At 38.5% G+C, this 15,499-nt stretch overlaps 1 protein-coding gene across 2 annotated transcripts in view; it reads left to right on the top strand.

Annotated features, from left to right (window-relative positions):
- The window catches only part of aff2 (AF4/FMR2 family, member 2), a 241,069-nt gene that overhangs the window by 143,191 nt on the left and 82,379 nt on the right, over positions 1–15,499 (top strand). For both annotated transcript variants that reach the window (XM_051954950.1, XM_051954949.1), the window contains exons 6-9: positions 1,267–1,353; positions 4,752–4,788; positions 7,857–7,917; positions 14,201–14,255. In XM_051954950.1, coding sequence (XP_051810910.1) covers positions 1,267–1,353; positions 4,752–4,788; positions 7,857–7,917; positions 14,201–14,255 — 240 coding nt within the window. The remainder of the gene's footprint in view (positions 1–1,266; positions 1,354–4,751; positions 4,789–7,856; positions 7,918–14,200; positions 14,256–15,499) is intronic.

The raw sequence follows: 15,499 nt of genomic DNA, 5'->3' as shown, positions 1-15,499 counted from the left end.
TGATGTGTGTTAATGTGACACACTGACTTCCTCACATACAGCAGCTGTAGTATCACATTTATAGACAAACACACACACACATATTCAGGAGTAATCAGGCGCCCCGTCTGTCAAAGCACAGGAACTCTTCTAGGACGGACATAATGATGTCAGAGAGCAGTTGCTTAGCAACACACCATATGTCGTCAGGGCAAGTGCATTACGACTGTAGAGAGGGAAGACGCACACAGAGACGCACACTCAGGCATCTTCAGTAGGGTTGTGCTCACTTATGCACACAAACCTCACACAGATGAAAACATGCGTCATCTCCTGAATATGAGTCATCCTTTCCAGAGGGGCTGCAGACATGCATGATGGGAAATTCAACCCTCTTGACCCAGTGACCTGTTTGGTAGCTGTGTGACTCCACATGTGTGATAAACACAGTTAAATAACGCTGAGTAGTATAGATGCTTGTTGGAGTTTTGTTGCAGAAAAATAGGTTATTGGACCAAAAAAAAGAGAAAGTCAGAGTTTGTGTGTGTGTGTGACAGAAGGAACAGAAGGCAGAAACTGATCATGTGTTTACAGCAACAAACTACCAGGTCATTCTACATATAAACATTGTGTTTTGCAGATTTCCCAACATGTGCACTTTATTTCCGCTGTTGGTGGGAAAGAAACAGCCAATACCTAACAGATTACATAGCTGCAACAAGCACACACAAACACCCACACACACACCCACACACACACCCACACACACACACACACACACACACACACACACACACACACGCTTATCTTGTTAACTAATTGAAGCTTCTACATACTGAGAGTGAAATTCAACTGGGAAGAGAGTGTGATTAGAATAATTGAAAGGGGAAGCTGCTGCTGCTGTGCTGCTTAGTTGTAATGCAGCTGACTGGAGTCAGCTTTTATTTTGGTAATTCAACAGCTCTGCACTTAATTCACTCTCAGCACACTGATCCCTGGTGTGCCACCAACTCCCCATGCACCTCTCAGTTTATACTATGAGTTATATTAAAGTCTGCTGTGATGGGGATGGTGCCTTGATTGAATGCTGACTCCACTCCTCTGCACCAAACATGTTGCGTAAGCAGTCCCTTTGCTCAAATTTGCTAAACTTTAGTCATCATTGTTATTCACCAGGTACACACAACACAGTAGCAAACTCGTATTTACTGAATTTTATCCTTTGTTTAGCTGTTTATTGTGTAGTATTTACATTAATGTAATGACAACGTGTGTTTGTGTGTTCAGGAGATGACCCATTCCTGGCCTCCTCCGCTCACAGCCATTCACACTCCTGGGAAAGCTGATCAGACCAAGTTTCCAATCCCAAACAAGGTGAGTCCACTCTTCATAGTGCATATTCATTTTGGATTGCTTTTCATTTGTGTATAAATCAGTGAATGGCAGGAAAACCTGTTAAAAACCTTCACTTAAACTCAATTACTGGTGGCTCAGAATCAAGCTAGCTAACTGCAGTTTGTCATTGAAACTCGTCAGTCTGCTCATTAGATGTGAAGCAGTAATTGACTGCTGTCATACAGTCTCATTACTGATGCCTCAGTCTGCACAGCAGCACAACTGACATCCAATGAAATAACAGTGCTAAGTAGTTCATGTTTAATTCACCTCCTCACTGGGTGTCCACAGTCTGAAGTCTCGCTGGTAATATTCACGTTTTTACTGCACCGTTAAACAAAGCCCTGTTTCTGTAAATTAGACCTGCTGTGCTATAAACAGAGCCAGTGATTGCAAATTAATCAATTGATTATTAGTGTTTCATAAACAGGACAAGAGTTGTTGATAAGAAACTATTTTGGTTTCCAGATCATTTTTGGTCATTGTCAATTTTCCAACAGAGCTTTTATTTTGTCTTTTCAGTCTTTTACATATTAGGTACTGTTGATCATTTTAAAGTCCATGTGCCTATAAGATACACATATTAAAACTTATCATGTATTTTATTGACATTTATAGATGTACTGATCTAAAAAAAAATTCAATATGAATTGATTGCTATTTACAAATTACTTGTCAACATTTATTGTAAATAAGTGACTTAATAAAAGTGACTTACTAGTGTTTATAACTGAAGATTTATTGGCTTATTGCAAGTGATGATTCATTAATGACTTTGTTAACAACTTGGCTATCAAGTCAAGTAATTATTTTATCAAATAGTCATTTTTGTACTGTTTTTCTGGTACTAAAAAGCACTGTGTGCTACTTTCAAAACCTTTCTAAAGGCCTTGAAAGGCACCAAACGGCGCCAGAGCAAAATAATCTTAACAACTCTTGTTCTGGGTGACTAATTTACTAGGATCTGGTTTTGGATCCTATAAGGTCTGGATTTTTAAAGTACAAGGTAATGTAGAATTGCTAATCATGCAAGACTTTGAACCTTAAACAACTTTCCTTAGAATTCCCGGATTTTTAAGATATCTTCAATTTCAAAGTAATTTAGTGATATTTGTCAGTCTGTCCATTGATACACAGCAAAAAGAAACTCAGAATCGCTAATTCAGCGTATTTAATTCCCCAAAGTGTAAACAAACAAAGACTAAAAACTGAGATTGGAGTTGTAGCTCACAGTGTAACCCACCGTATCCATGGCAACATCACACCTCAAGATCAGATTAATCGCCTCTATAATATGTCTGACTTTTTAAAAAGCAAATACTGATAACCATATTGTCTCACAATCACAATATCTGGATCTGTAATTATAGGAAGTTTTCTTACATTTTTTTCTTCATTTTTGAACTTAATGTGTTAATTTTGTTCTTAATGAAAGAGTCCAGGCGAGCAATCTTGTTTAATGATTAGTACCTGTCAAATACCAAGCATGTTTGCACTTAAGGGACAAGATGTTTACATTTATTTATTTGATAGTGACAGTGCGCATTAACGAACGTCTATTAGACAGCAATAGATGTAAATATGCCAGATTATAGCAACAAGGCTAATTTACATCCGCAGTCCCTAGGCAGGAAAAAAACAACAAAAAACAGCAGTCAAACAAAGGACAATAAGTCACAATAATGCTTCATTAAAAAAAAATATTTCTAGCATTTACTTATTATGATCTTTACTCTTTTGTTGAACAGTTTATATTCTAGTTGAAGAGTTTAATAAATGAGTAGATTAGCTACAACAGCATTCTGTGTTTTGGACCTTCCAGCTTTGTGTTCTGTCGGAAGTTGACCCCGTCAACACAGATTTCTCAACCTTGTCTCTCACAAATTAGATTCCTGTATGACTGCATTCCTAGTTACATGTAAAAAGAATCAGATTTCCCTGTTAAAAGTTAAGACTGTGACATCATGGTAAAGACGTCCAGGTTAAAGCAGCCGGGGGACAGCAGTTAACATCTGAGTTTGTTTTCACTCAGTGTTTATTGTGGGTTTAGGCACCCAAACAGGCTGGGTTTTGGACAAAATCAAACTGGCACAACACAAAGTAAATTATTAGAAGATTGGTTAAGTTTGGGCGCCAACATTTCTTGGTTAGGTTTAAGAAAATACATGGTTGGCTACTTGGATAAAATGCAGCATGTTTGAAGCTTCTTTATGTTCCTGAATACGAGGGTGATGAGTTACGCCCTGACATATGATCGGTTGGCTGAAAAGAAGACAGAGTAATAAAATAAGCGGCAAAGATACATTTCTTAAAACACATTCGTATTGCACTGGAAAACATAACTGAGAAAGCAGTTTAACTGTACAGGAAGTTGATGTTTGGGAGAAGAAGCTGGCTCAGTACAAATTCATGCTTTAAAGAAGACAAATTGTGCAGATTTTCATAACACCTTCAAGAAAATCCACCAATTGTGGCTTTCCCCTGGAATAAATTGGTCATGTGTGCAATTTTAGCCATTATAAATTGCAAAACCTAGAGTAGAAATGGTATCTTATTTGAAAATTGTTCTAATGTTTGACTCTTCAGTCACCGCCGATGTTGTTTGATCCACTTCAAGGTTTCCAGTAGTTTTCTGCTTTAAACATTTGGTATTTGGCTAACATGGCATTCAAAGGATTTCCTGTTCATAAAAAAACTGAAAATAAGTGGTTATGTGATAACAACCATTTCTTAACATTTGAAGAAGAGGATGACACTTCAAGAACCGTCAAGGAAATGGCATTATATTATCAGCCACTCTGTTTGTGTGAATGAGAAGTGAAGTTCAGAAATAACTGAGGAAAAAAATTAAAGCAGCAACTACAGAACTGAGAAGGTGGGTTTCAGAAGCTTCACCTGCTGCTACTACAACAGAACAAGGTTTTATAACAGCTTGTAATGTAAATAGTGGGAAGAACTGCCACATTAAACGCATCTGAAATGCTATATTCAGCATTTATCCCACAAGTGCCAGTAATATTCTGAGTGAAACAGCAGGTGATTTCTCTCCCACTGCCATGTGCTTTTATGAATCACTTTTAATATGCAAAACGCCTGATTGGTGGTGATGTCAAAAGGAATAGCGACGTAAACACAGAGACAGTAATTGTGACCCAGTAGTTAATGATTTGGGAAGAACTGTTGTAGCGCTTTCAGCCCCCAGCGTCACACTAATCCTACCAGTGAGTTTTAAGAATGAGGTGGAGCGCCGACGCGGGGAGATGAGAAGATCTGAATTCTGTGTAATGGCATCCTTGTACGGCTGTGAAATCAATAATGACATCTGTTGGTTTATTCATTCAACTCATCTCCCTCTGGCTTTCTCTCCCTCTCTCTAGGAGTCACAGCATGTGACCTCAGGCTACAACACCCAGAGTAAGTTTCCCAGCGTAAACACTCTCACACAAGCTCTATGATAATTAACGCTGCTGAGGCCGTAAAGGCAGAACCACCCAGAAGAAAAGTGAGAACGCAGCTGATGCTCAAATGAATTCATAGCCACGGGACGAGGGTAGCCTGGAAACCTCTGCTTTTATCTTTCTCTGAACAAGCAATCAAACAAACATGATTAAGTGGTGAGTGGAGCTCGTACTGTTCGGCAGGTGCTTCAAGACAGAAGCGGGAAATATGGATAAAATATTCTGTCACAATATGTGCAATTTAGGAATATTATTTTATATCATTCTGAAGTTGTTTTTGTTGAAAATGTATTCGTAAACAGTTTAAAGACAAAATAACCCAACAGGAATATGCTTTTATGACTTAAATCTCATTTAACATGCAATCCTTTGGGTTTCTGAAAACCTTTTGGCGCAGGTGGAAAAAGTATTTAAAACGAATGAAACATGTTAATGGCTTCCAGTCCGCCTCACTAATTTACATCTTTAGATCTGATCACAACCCAGGCAGATTTGAGATAATGAGAACGCTAATTAATACCAGGTGTTAATGCAAAGGCCCATTGATCAGATCTAGATCATTATCCAGATTATGTATCGAGATACATATCACATGTCAGTACCAATTACTTGAATATATTTCAGGTTAAATAAATGATTGCATAAGTGTTCAGCACATGCACCTTTAGCTGTAATTATGCCATTGACCTGTGTGGATCGGTGTAAATCAGCCTCGCACATCAGGACACTTTACACCATTCTTCTTTGCAAAACTGCTAAAGCTCAGGTTACATGTGGACTGTGAGTAAACAGCCTTTTTCAAACTCAGCTACAAATTCTCAATTGGATTGAGGTCTGCACTCTGCCTCGGTCACTCCAGAACATTCGCCTTGCTGTCTTTGAACTGTTTCTGTGTAGATTTGGCTGTTTGCTTTGCCTCATTGTCTTGCTGGAAAACAAATCTTCCCCTAAGTCGCACTTCTCCTGCAGACTCCATCAGGTTGTCCTCTGGGATTTCCCTTTAGTTTGCTGCATTCACTTTACCCTCTACCTTTACAAGCTGAGAAACTGAGAAGCATCCCCACGTCATGATGCTGCCACCACCATGCTTCACAGTGGGGAGGGTGTGTTTGTGATGATGTGCAGTGATTCATGCCTACCAAACATAGTGTCTAGTCCAGGGGTGTCAAACTCATTGTAGTTGAGGGGCCACATATAGATCTAAAGTGGGCCAGACCAGTAAAATCAGAGTATAATATCCCATAGATAATGAAAACTCCTAATTTTTACCTGTTTTAGTGCAAAAAAAGTATATTTTGAAATTGTTCAAATTTGAAGAACTATCTTTTTACAAAACATTATGAACAACGTGAAATTTCTGAAAAAATAAATTGAGTTTCAATAATATTATGTTATATTTACATGTGTGCATTACAACTTACAGATAATAGTGTCTACAAAGGCGCTAAACATTTAGTCACAGACAATATAGTATTTCTCTTTATGATCCAAACAACTTGTCAAGGTCTAGAAATGATGTTAAATTCACGGTTTTACAAATTTACAGTTTGCAGTTGATGTCTTTATAATTTTTACACTTTCCAAAATCATCCCGTGGACCTGATTGGACCGTCTGGCAGGCCGGTTTTGGCCCACACACCATATGTTTGGCACCCCTGGTCTAGTCTAATGGCTGAAAATGTTAGTTTTGGTCTCATCAGACCAAAGAACCTTCTGTTTGACTTAAGTCTCCCACATGGATTCTGGTGAACTCTAGTCTAAATTAAATATGAGCTTTTTTTAAACTGTGACTTTCCCATAAAGCTTTGACTGGTGAAGAACAGGAAACAGTTGCTGATGCACATTGTCTCCCATCTCAGCTGCTGAAACTTGTAACTCATTCAGAGGACTCATAGGTGTCTTGGTGGCCGTACTTGTACAGTCACTAGGTTTTAGAGGACGGCCTGCTCTAGGCAGATTTATGCATGTGTGATTTTTTTTCATATCTTAATGCTGGATTTAACTGAACGCCAAGGAATATTCAGTGACTTGGACATTTTCTCATATCCATCCCCCTGACTCATGCTTTTCAGTAGCCTTTTCACAAAGTTGCTTGGAGTGTTCTTTTGTCTTCATGGTCTAATTACATCCAGAAATACTGATTAACCAGTGACTGGACCTTCCAAATACAAGTGTCTTTATACTACAATCACTGAGACATATTCACAGCACTGAGATAATCTTAATTTTACTAAATGGGTGATGGTTAGCACCGTGTTGAATTAGAGGAGCCCTTTAAAGAGGGTGAATACTTCCACTAAGACTTATTTTCCACGTTTTAATTAAATGACGTTACTTTGAAGAATTTTTGCTTTGACTTAAAAGAGTCTTTCTTGGAAATTGTTCTCAAAAAAGCCAAATAAAATTGACCATGGTTCAATGTTGAAAAGCAGATAAAGGAGAAAACTTCCAAGAGGGGTGAATACTTTTTTATAGGCTCTGTATATCTGCCAGTACTACATGTGGTACATTGCAGCAGCTCTGAGTCCCAGCCTTGGTATCAGATCATCAACAGCTCTTCTGAAGCTGTTGCTCTTTGTTAAACCCAGCTTGTAGGGTTTCAAGGTGTTTGTGGTGTGTATAAAGCTGAAATATTTCCCCACTGGCAGGTTTTTCTCTCTGGTGTGAAAAGAAGTCATACGACTGACTAGAATATAAAATAGAGCCAAAGGGTTCTGCTCTAGAAAATTGGTTTATTCATTAAGACAATGAATCATCTCCTCAACTTTTGACAGTGTATTTCAGTTTGAATTTTATTGCAATATTGCATGGTATTTTTCTCCAAATCCCCGTTACCCAAGCAAAAGAAACACACACGCGCATTAATTAAACGGCACCAGAGCAGGATGTCACATTTTCCAATGTGACAATTCTACAAGACTACAGTGTTGTTGAGTTTGGCTTCTTGTCAAATACTAATCAACACACAAACACGAACAGCAGCACATGCAAAACAGTGATTGAATGTCCTCTGTTGTGTTGCAGAGCGGTGTACTGTATCAGCTAACAAGCCTGCTGCTAAACCACCAACAGCACCGCAGAAGTCGTGAGTATTTCTCTTTTCTTTCTCTGACACACACAAACGCTTACAAACACACATCCAAAGTGAGAATTTCTGACCCGCTGCTGCAGTGTTTGCCTCAAGGTAAAATTAAACTTGACTCTTGGATGAAATTCACTGGTGGTAGGAGGGAAAAAAAAGATTGTGTGGATCAGAGCGGGAAAGTGCAGCTACATTAATTTAACGTGAGCCAGGAGCGTATTGCAACATCTCTGGCTGCAGCCCACTTCCACATCACTCACAGAGCTGTACAGAAATGTCGGCATGTAAATCATGACCCTGACTTGTCTGTGTGCGTGACCACAACAAGTTTAAGGATTCTGGTTTAGAAATTGTCAGCACCTTGAGCAGGAATTGTACCGTAACTAGGTGCAGCAGGACTTCAGCTTTTGCAAAATTAAAAACACAAGTGCAAAAGTGAAAGGAAGGATTAAACAGAATTGTGTTTCTGTTGTAATGTAAGTTGCAAACATTAGTGTGACTGACTAACCAGCTTGCTACCTGTAATAGTAACCGAACCCAGCATTACTTCCAAAACCAAGAAGCATGTCAGTGGCTTACCGCATTTTAAGTGCTTACAGGTTTGAGTTATGCAAAAAAAAAATGGCACAACTCACTGCGTGGGAACTGCTCCTGAATTCTGCTATATGAGATTTAAAGGCTAACATTTGCGCTGATTTTCTGTTCTTTGCTTGATTTGGATTTAAGGATATTTACATTTCAGCACCCTTAGTTAACCCTGAACTCATCTAAGATTGCAATATGTTTGTCAGATATACTCGCTGGTTCTCACCCTAAAAGTTATTTCTCTAGTAATTTTGAAAGTTATACATATACTTTGAAAATGCCGAAATGCATCTAAGCTGTAAAAGATCTTCAATTATTAGAATGAACTAGGTCGACTCTGCAATACAAGAGCAATATTGCCTTTATTTTTTTGTTTACCAAATTATTGTTTATTGTTATTGTTGTGATGATTTTTTTTAACATTTCAATTTATTTATTTTTGCCAAGGACAGAAATAGACTATATGTAAAAGACTGAGCATAGCCTCTGGGTGTGAAAGTGAAGCCAATGTGGAAGTACATTAAACATGCATTCTTTCTAACAACCAGCAGGGGGCGACTCCTCTAGTAGCAAAAAGAAGTTAGATTGTAGAGAAGTCTATGAAAAAATGCCCTTACTTTTCACTTGATTTGTCACCTTAGTAAACATTTTCCTCGTCACTTTTTGTTCTCAATTGCTAGTTTCAAGTCTCCTTAAATACAGCATAGTGTTAATATGGTGTATTATCTTCTTGTTCAAGTGAAAATAGATGATACGGTAACATAGTGCTACCTTATCGGCATGTGTAGTGTCTGTCAAATCCACCCTTCATTTTTCAAAGGACAAAAAGGGCAAGGGCCAAATTTAAACAGTAGTCCATGGCGATGTATTTCTTTATTTGCTCTCTTAGGGGTTATGGTTACATGAAAAAAGTCACATTTTGTTGAAGGCACTCCTGGAAGTTATTTTAGCAGACTATAAGTTAACATTAGCAACTCTGTTCTTGCACTTAGCTTGATTTCGATTTAGGGAAGTTTACATTTCAACAACCACAGTCAAAGTCATCCAAAACTCATATCACATAGGAATGTTTGGCAAACACACTGGATAATTTTTATCTTATAAGCCTTTCCTCCATGAGGGCTAAATATACAGTATTATTTGAAGATAACAACAAATATGTAATCTCAAGATTGACAGATACTTATATTAGAACATAATGTTAGCATACATTTTTCTTTAATAAACAAGTAATACTGCTAGACCTAACTAGGTTTACTCTGCAGTTCAAGAGCAATGCTGATTCTGCATCTCCTAAATGAATCCTCAGTAGGTCAGTGATGATTTTTGTTGTTGTTGTTTTTGCCAGGGCTGTGTTGCTTAAGACCCACACTTTTTGCATAGTATTACATATGTAGCTATTTAAAGCATGTAAATCCCTAATGCAGTATTACCATTTAAAAACAAATTACAAAACACATAAATGAGTGAAGCCGAGGCCATGTTTCAGCCACAGTTGACAGTTCAAACTTTACCTTTTTTTGCTAGCTAGCCATTTGGCTAATTAGCCAGCTAGTGGCAGCTAACAAAAGGTTGTCATTTCAACTTACAAAAGTGATTCTCTCTAGATAAAAATTATGATCCTGCTTTTTTCTACTTAAAAATAATTGTTGCCAAGATAATTTTTTTATGGTAAATCACCGTATCACTGTCAAATGTGCTGTGTAGCTTAGCAGGCGTAGCAATAGTAATAGCAAACAGGATAGCTACGGTTAGCAATCAGTAATTTTTTTTCAGAACAAAGTTGCTCAGGCTTTGAAAGAAAGAAAAATAAACCAAAACTAAAGACTTGTCTCTATTTGTGATATAAACCCGACATGGGGACTTTTGACATCATCGCAGCAAAACATTAGCAGGACAGCAAACATGGCTGTGCTTCTTCTTGTGTAATTTTATTTCTTTATCACTGACTGTGCCTGGTAAAGCACAACACATCAAATGAGCGTTCTCAAGTGCTAAATTTAATGCTTTATGTTTACATTTTTATTAATAAGCCAATTTTTAAAAAAGGAAGAGAATGTGTGGTGAGCTTACAGTATGTGTTTAGAAATGAAAACAGACTTGATGCCAGAAGATGATGCAAAAGTCTTGCAAGTTAAGAAAAAGTCAGGATGGTCTTTGGAGCAATTCAGTTGATAGTTTGATTAAAGTTCCAGGTTGGTGTGTAAACTCTAATTTCCACCGCTCTGGGTATGTAACTAAATAGTTAATTATATCTCTATTAGGATGGTGTCTGCTGAAGCTGTTGTGGTTTTTGTGGCTTGTTACACTATTTTGCTTGTGAAGCTGATAAGCCTATTTCTGTTGATTACTAATGTATGCCCCGAGGTGTAATTTTTTTCCCCATCTTGTCGGCTATTCAAACATAAATGCTGCTTTGTTTATTAGGGTGAAATAATTGTTATTGGTTAAAACAATGCCTTGTTTACTGCAGCCATTAGGCTATTCTCTGTTTTTTTTATTGTGATGCTCAAAAGCATAAAATGTTCTAGATAATGAATAGGCCAACTTCATCTTATTCAAGAGTAATTGAGCTGTTTAGGCTAATTGCTATATTCTTTGCTGAATATTTACGATGTCTGGCATTACAGAAAACTCATCCAACAGTAATTCCTCTCAAACTGGCTTTGCACCTTAATTCAGTACAAATAAATTTGAGAGAATTGAGCTGTTTGTTTTCTTTCATTAGCGCAATGAGTAAACAGCATACTGTATCCGATCCAATCACATGATGCTCAGACATCTGCATGTATGTTGCAGAGCGGAAGAAGTGAGCAAAACTCTCCCAGAGTGAAGCCAACTTTTACTTGTTGCTGGCTCAGAAACCCAGAAAACTTCTGCTTTTATTAACACAAAGGGCTCAAACTTACGTAGTGCTGGATTTGGTTCCCATGTTGGTTCAGCTGCTAAAGCAATATGAAGAGGTAGAGCCCTGTACTGTGATGGACAAAGACAGAGAGAGACACTAGCAATACTAGGGTTATGGGTTAAGTTCCCTGTGGTATTTGGGACATAAAGATAGCTGTTAAACACTCTTGACCCAGAAGCAGATAAAAGCAACCCAAAGGTCACAGTTTTCGAAACAACAACTGTTAGACTTGTGTATGACTGACATCATCTTGGACTACAGCTACACTGTTTTACTGCAACTGCCTTCTGCTGCTTCTCCACCTTTAATATCATTCATAAGGTGGTCAGAAGATGCAAGAACCTGGTTGCTAAAGTGTTATTTGTTGTTGTTTCTGCATTTTTCTCACTTGGAGCAACACAAGAAGATGTAAATTCGACAGACATAAAACTTACCATCGCCTGTTTGGTGTCTGATTTTTACTCCACTTTTCACACTGTTTTGTTCTCTACCAACTCCTGACAGACACGTTTGGCCCTGTGGCTGCTAAATACTTCAATATATTCAGCAGCTTGTTGCTAATTTTGTCTGTCTGCTGTTGTTGCTACCTCATATTAGCAAGGTAGTTGGCTTATCACAATCATTTTGCTAAAAAAACAGCTACCTCCTGCAACAAGATTCTCGGCTATTCAGAGTAGTGAGACCCCAACATTTTGATCAAATCGCACCAATGAGCCACATCATTGAAACGCCTAATGCTTATTATTGTGTAGGTCCCCTTTATGGCACCAAAAAAGCTCAAAATGATTGGACCATGGGCATTGCAGATCCTTTGGGTTTTTTTGGCTGCATGTTGGGGCTTCTGAGAGTTTTATTTCTTCAGGCACAACCTGTGGCTCTGCAGCTGGGTCGTATGCTGTATGTTGTAGTCTGTAACTCCTCAGCAGTTTTTGTGGTTACTTGGTTAGTCTTCACAATGGGGTGTGCTACATCTACAACAATGTTACATGTTACAGTAACATCTACCTAAATGTCAGCACTAAAGGTTTCCTAACAGAACATTGCATTTTAACAAGATGATCAACATCCTTCTCTTCACCTGTCAGTGGTTTTATTGTTGTGGCTGATCATTGTGTGTATCTGGCACGGAAATGATATATGTATATACTATTGGTATATTATTGGTTCCAACTGCAGAACTTTCTAAGCCTTTAAAGGAAATCCAATGTGAACATGCAGTCATTGAGTAGAGCAACAGTCCTTTAGCACCAAACTGAACTAAAAATAATGTGTAAATTGTGGGATAATACAGACTTCCATGCAAACCACAGCCAGAGAATGAGCACAGAGAAACAGGAATGACAAAAATGAAAGCTATGAGCTGCTTGTTGAGCTTCAGACGAGCCAATCAGTTTATGGGTACATTTTGTTTTGCAGTCTGAGTAGATGTGCATCTGAAATTCTCCACTGCCGAGTGTTGAGCAATTAGTCATTAGCTGAGCAAGGCTTTGATTTGGCTTTGGAAAATATTAAAATCCTCTCAGACAAACTTCCAGAAGTAATGGAGTTCTAGCAGCACTTTACTTGTTCGCAATAAAAAGACTCCATTTTATAAATGCAATTAAGGGCATCCGCACCTAGTAGAAATGTGATGTTCTGCTTTCTAAGCCCTGCATGTCATGGATGCTTTAGTCCATAACGCATTTATATCTGACTGCGTCTGTCCTCGTAGATGCTTAGTCTCTCTTGTGCATTTTATTCATTTTCCTGCCATGCTCCCACTCCTCTCTCTCTCTCTCTCTGTTCAGCCTCCACCTCCCTCTCTCTTTCTATCCCCCCTGTCACTCGCTCCCCTTCACTTCCCCGTCATTATCATCTCCATCTCACTCACTATCTCCCTCTCTCCATCTGTCCCTTCTTATGAAATAAAATATGAATCCATTATTCATTCATTCAAACATATCTATCATCGCCGTGTGCTGCACTGTGCCCCTTATCTGCAAAGCTTTTTCTTATTGTGCTTCAGTTATTCACGACTCGTACGGCCCCATCTGAAAACACCACAACACTTGGGAGTGTTTTTTAGTGGTGCAAGCACTGACAAGAGTGGTTCGTGAGGCAGTAAAAATCCCTTTAGGGGATTCTCCTGTCATAACAATAGCAGTGCCAGCTTAAAATAACAGTAGTTTGTGTGGAGGGTTTATATAAAGCAATAAAACATGGGAACTTGCCAATGCACAGCACATAAATACTGAATAATTTGTGTGGTAAGGAGCAGGTGATGCTTTGAGGGAGGTCATGTTATCGACTCTGCCTTGTATATCTTTTTCATAGCATGCATATATCTATATTGTTGGAATTTGATGCCTAGCATGTGGAGAGTAAAACAAACAGAACAAGTAGAAGAAGCGGGGCAACGACCTGGTTCTTTTTCCAATTAGAAGCCTCTTTAAACATCAATGCGCAACCCAGATGAAGGGCCGATCTCAGCCATGCACGTCCCCCTTGTTTCCAAGGAATTCTTGGCTGTAGGTCAGCAGTTGTCAGACAGAAAGTTTCCAGGTGAAATAACAATCTGGCTTTTCTTTTCGAGCTCTCAAAGCTGGAACATCTGGTGGGTTTTTTAGTCGTGAATGCCTGCTTCCTCTTTCCCCCAACATGAACCACCAGCTCCACTTTGGCTCTGTAATTAATCCGTTCACCAGAAAGGTTCTTCAAAGGGAATTGCAGATCACGACTTTGCCGTATCCGACCTAATGCAGGCAGACAGGAGGTCACGGCTGCAATAACACGTGTCCCTTTGTCTCTGTGCAGAATGTTGGAGGATGACCTGAAGATCAGCAGCGATGAGGAAGAGGCCGAACAACAGGTGAGCTCCCACTGCAAGTCCATTTATTCAATTACTGCACATCATCCCTGGCTCACTTTTCCTCCACCAGTCGATGATTCATTCACTAACATACACTGCATAAAAGTCAGCTGACATGACATTTACAAGTGGTTGTTGTAAAAATTTCACAAAGTGCTTGTTTATTCGAAAAAATACTTGTTTTAGTCGAATTTTTGTAGTCAAACTGACTTGATTCTTATCAATAATTACAATAATAGCTTTCATTTTTTAGCGCAGTAAAAGCACATCACTAACATTTGTGATGTCATCGAGCTCAAAGGTCAATACCTGCATTGTGAGTATTTTTTATAAGTATTGCAAATAACAGACAGTAAATGAATGCAACGTTGTATTCGATAGTTCACAGTAGGTGACACTAGGTAGTCCAGGATTGCTCTAAAAACATTACAGCTAGTCAGTACATTAATTCTGAAGACTTTAACGAAACTCAGTTATTGATAGGTTGACAGATAGTGAGATAAACCAGTTAGTTCATGTGGAAAACTCAGCTAAACAGTGTTCAGAGTACTGTCCGTCTGCTGCAAATTAATGGGTAAACAGGTAATTATGTGTAAAGGATACTATTTATTCATACATGTATGTGTTTCATGGTGTTGGTGGTCAATAATCTGCAGAACTTCTTATTCTTCAATGCCTCTCAGATCATACATCGGTCTGCAGACAGCTGAGGAAGACTATTTGCGGTTAAATGTGAAGTCAAATCTAATAGGATGTTGCCTAAATCACTGCAGTAACAAACGATCACGACCTGGTAAAAAGCAAAGCACTTTAAAACAGCCTTCCAGTTAAATGTTTGTGCTGGAGTTGTAAAAGGTTTAGGATGTAAAAGCTCAAGCTTTATTGAATAAATGTTATCGGAAAAAGGTCTGCCTTTTGAACTTCCTGAGCCTTGTAGGGACGGCAGCAGACTAAAGTGTAGATCCTGCTTTGGAGTAATCAAGTGGTAGATGTGGGTTTTTTTGACAGAGGCACTGTACATCGTTACTGTGTAAAGATGGCCATAATGACTGTTTTCTAGGACACAGTTTGACTCAGTTGTTCCAAAATATTCATTCTGATTTGATTATGAACTTGTTGAGTGGCACAGGATAGATCTGAATCACGTGTTCAAGGTTTTTATCAAAAAAATGTTTGTTATTTAGACTAAATGGTGTTAAGCAGCAAGCTAAATATAACCACTGAGTTATAGTCTTGGTATCTGG

This window comes from Acanthochromis polyacanthus, chromosome 10 (assembly GCF_021347895.1).
Source record: "Acanthochromis polyacanthus isolate Apoly-LR-REF ecotype Palm Island chromosome 10, KAUST_Apoly_ChrSc, whole genome shotgun sequence".
In the NCBI taxonomy this organism is placed as follows: Eukaryota; Metazoa; Chordata; class Actinopteri; family Pomacentridae; genus Acanthochromis; species Acanthochromis polyacanthus.
Note: the sequence above shows the minus strand (reverse complement) of the source record. Positions and strands in the feature narration are given on the sequence as shown.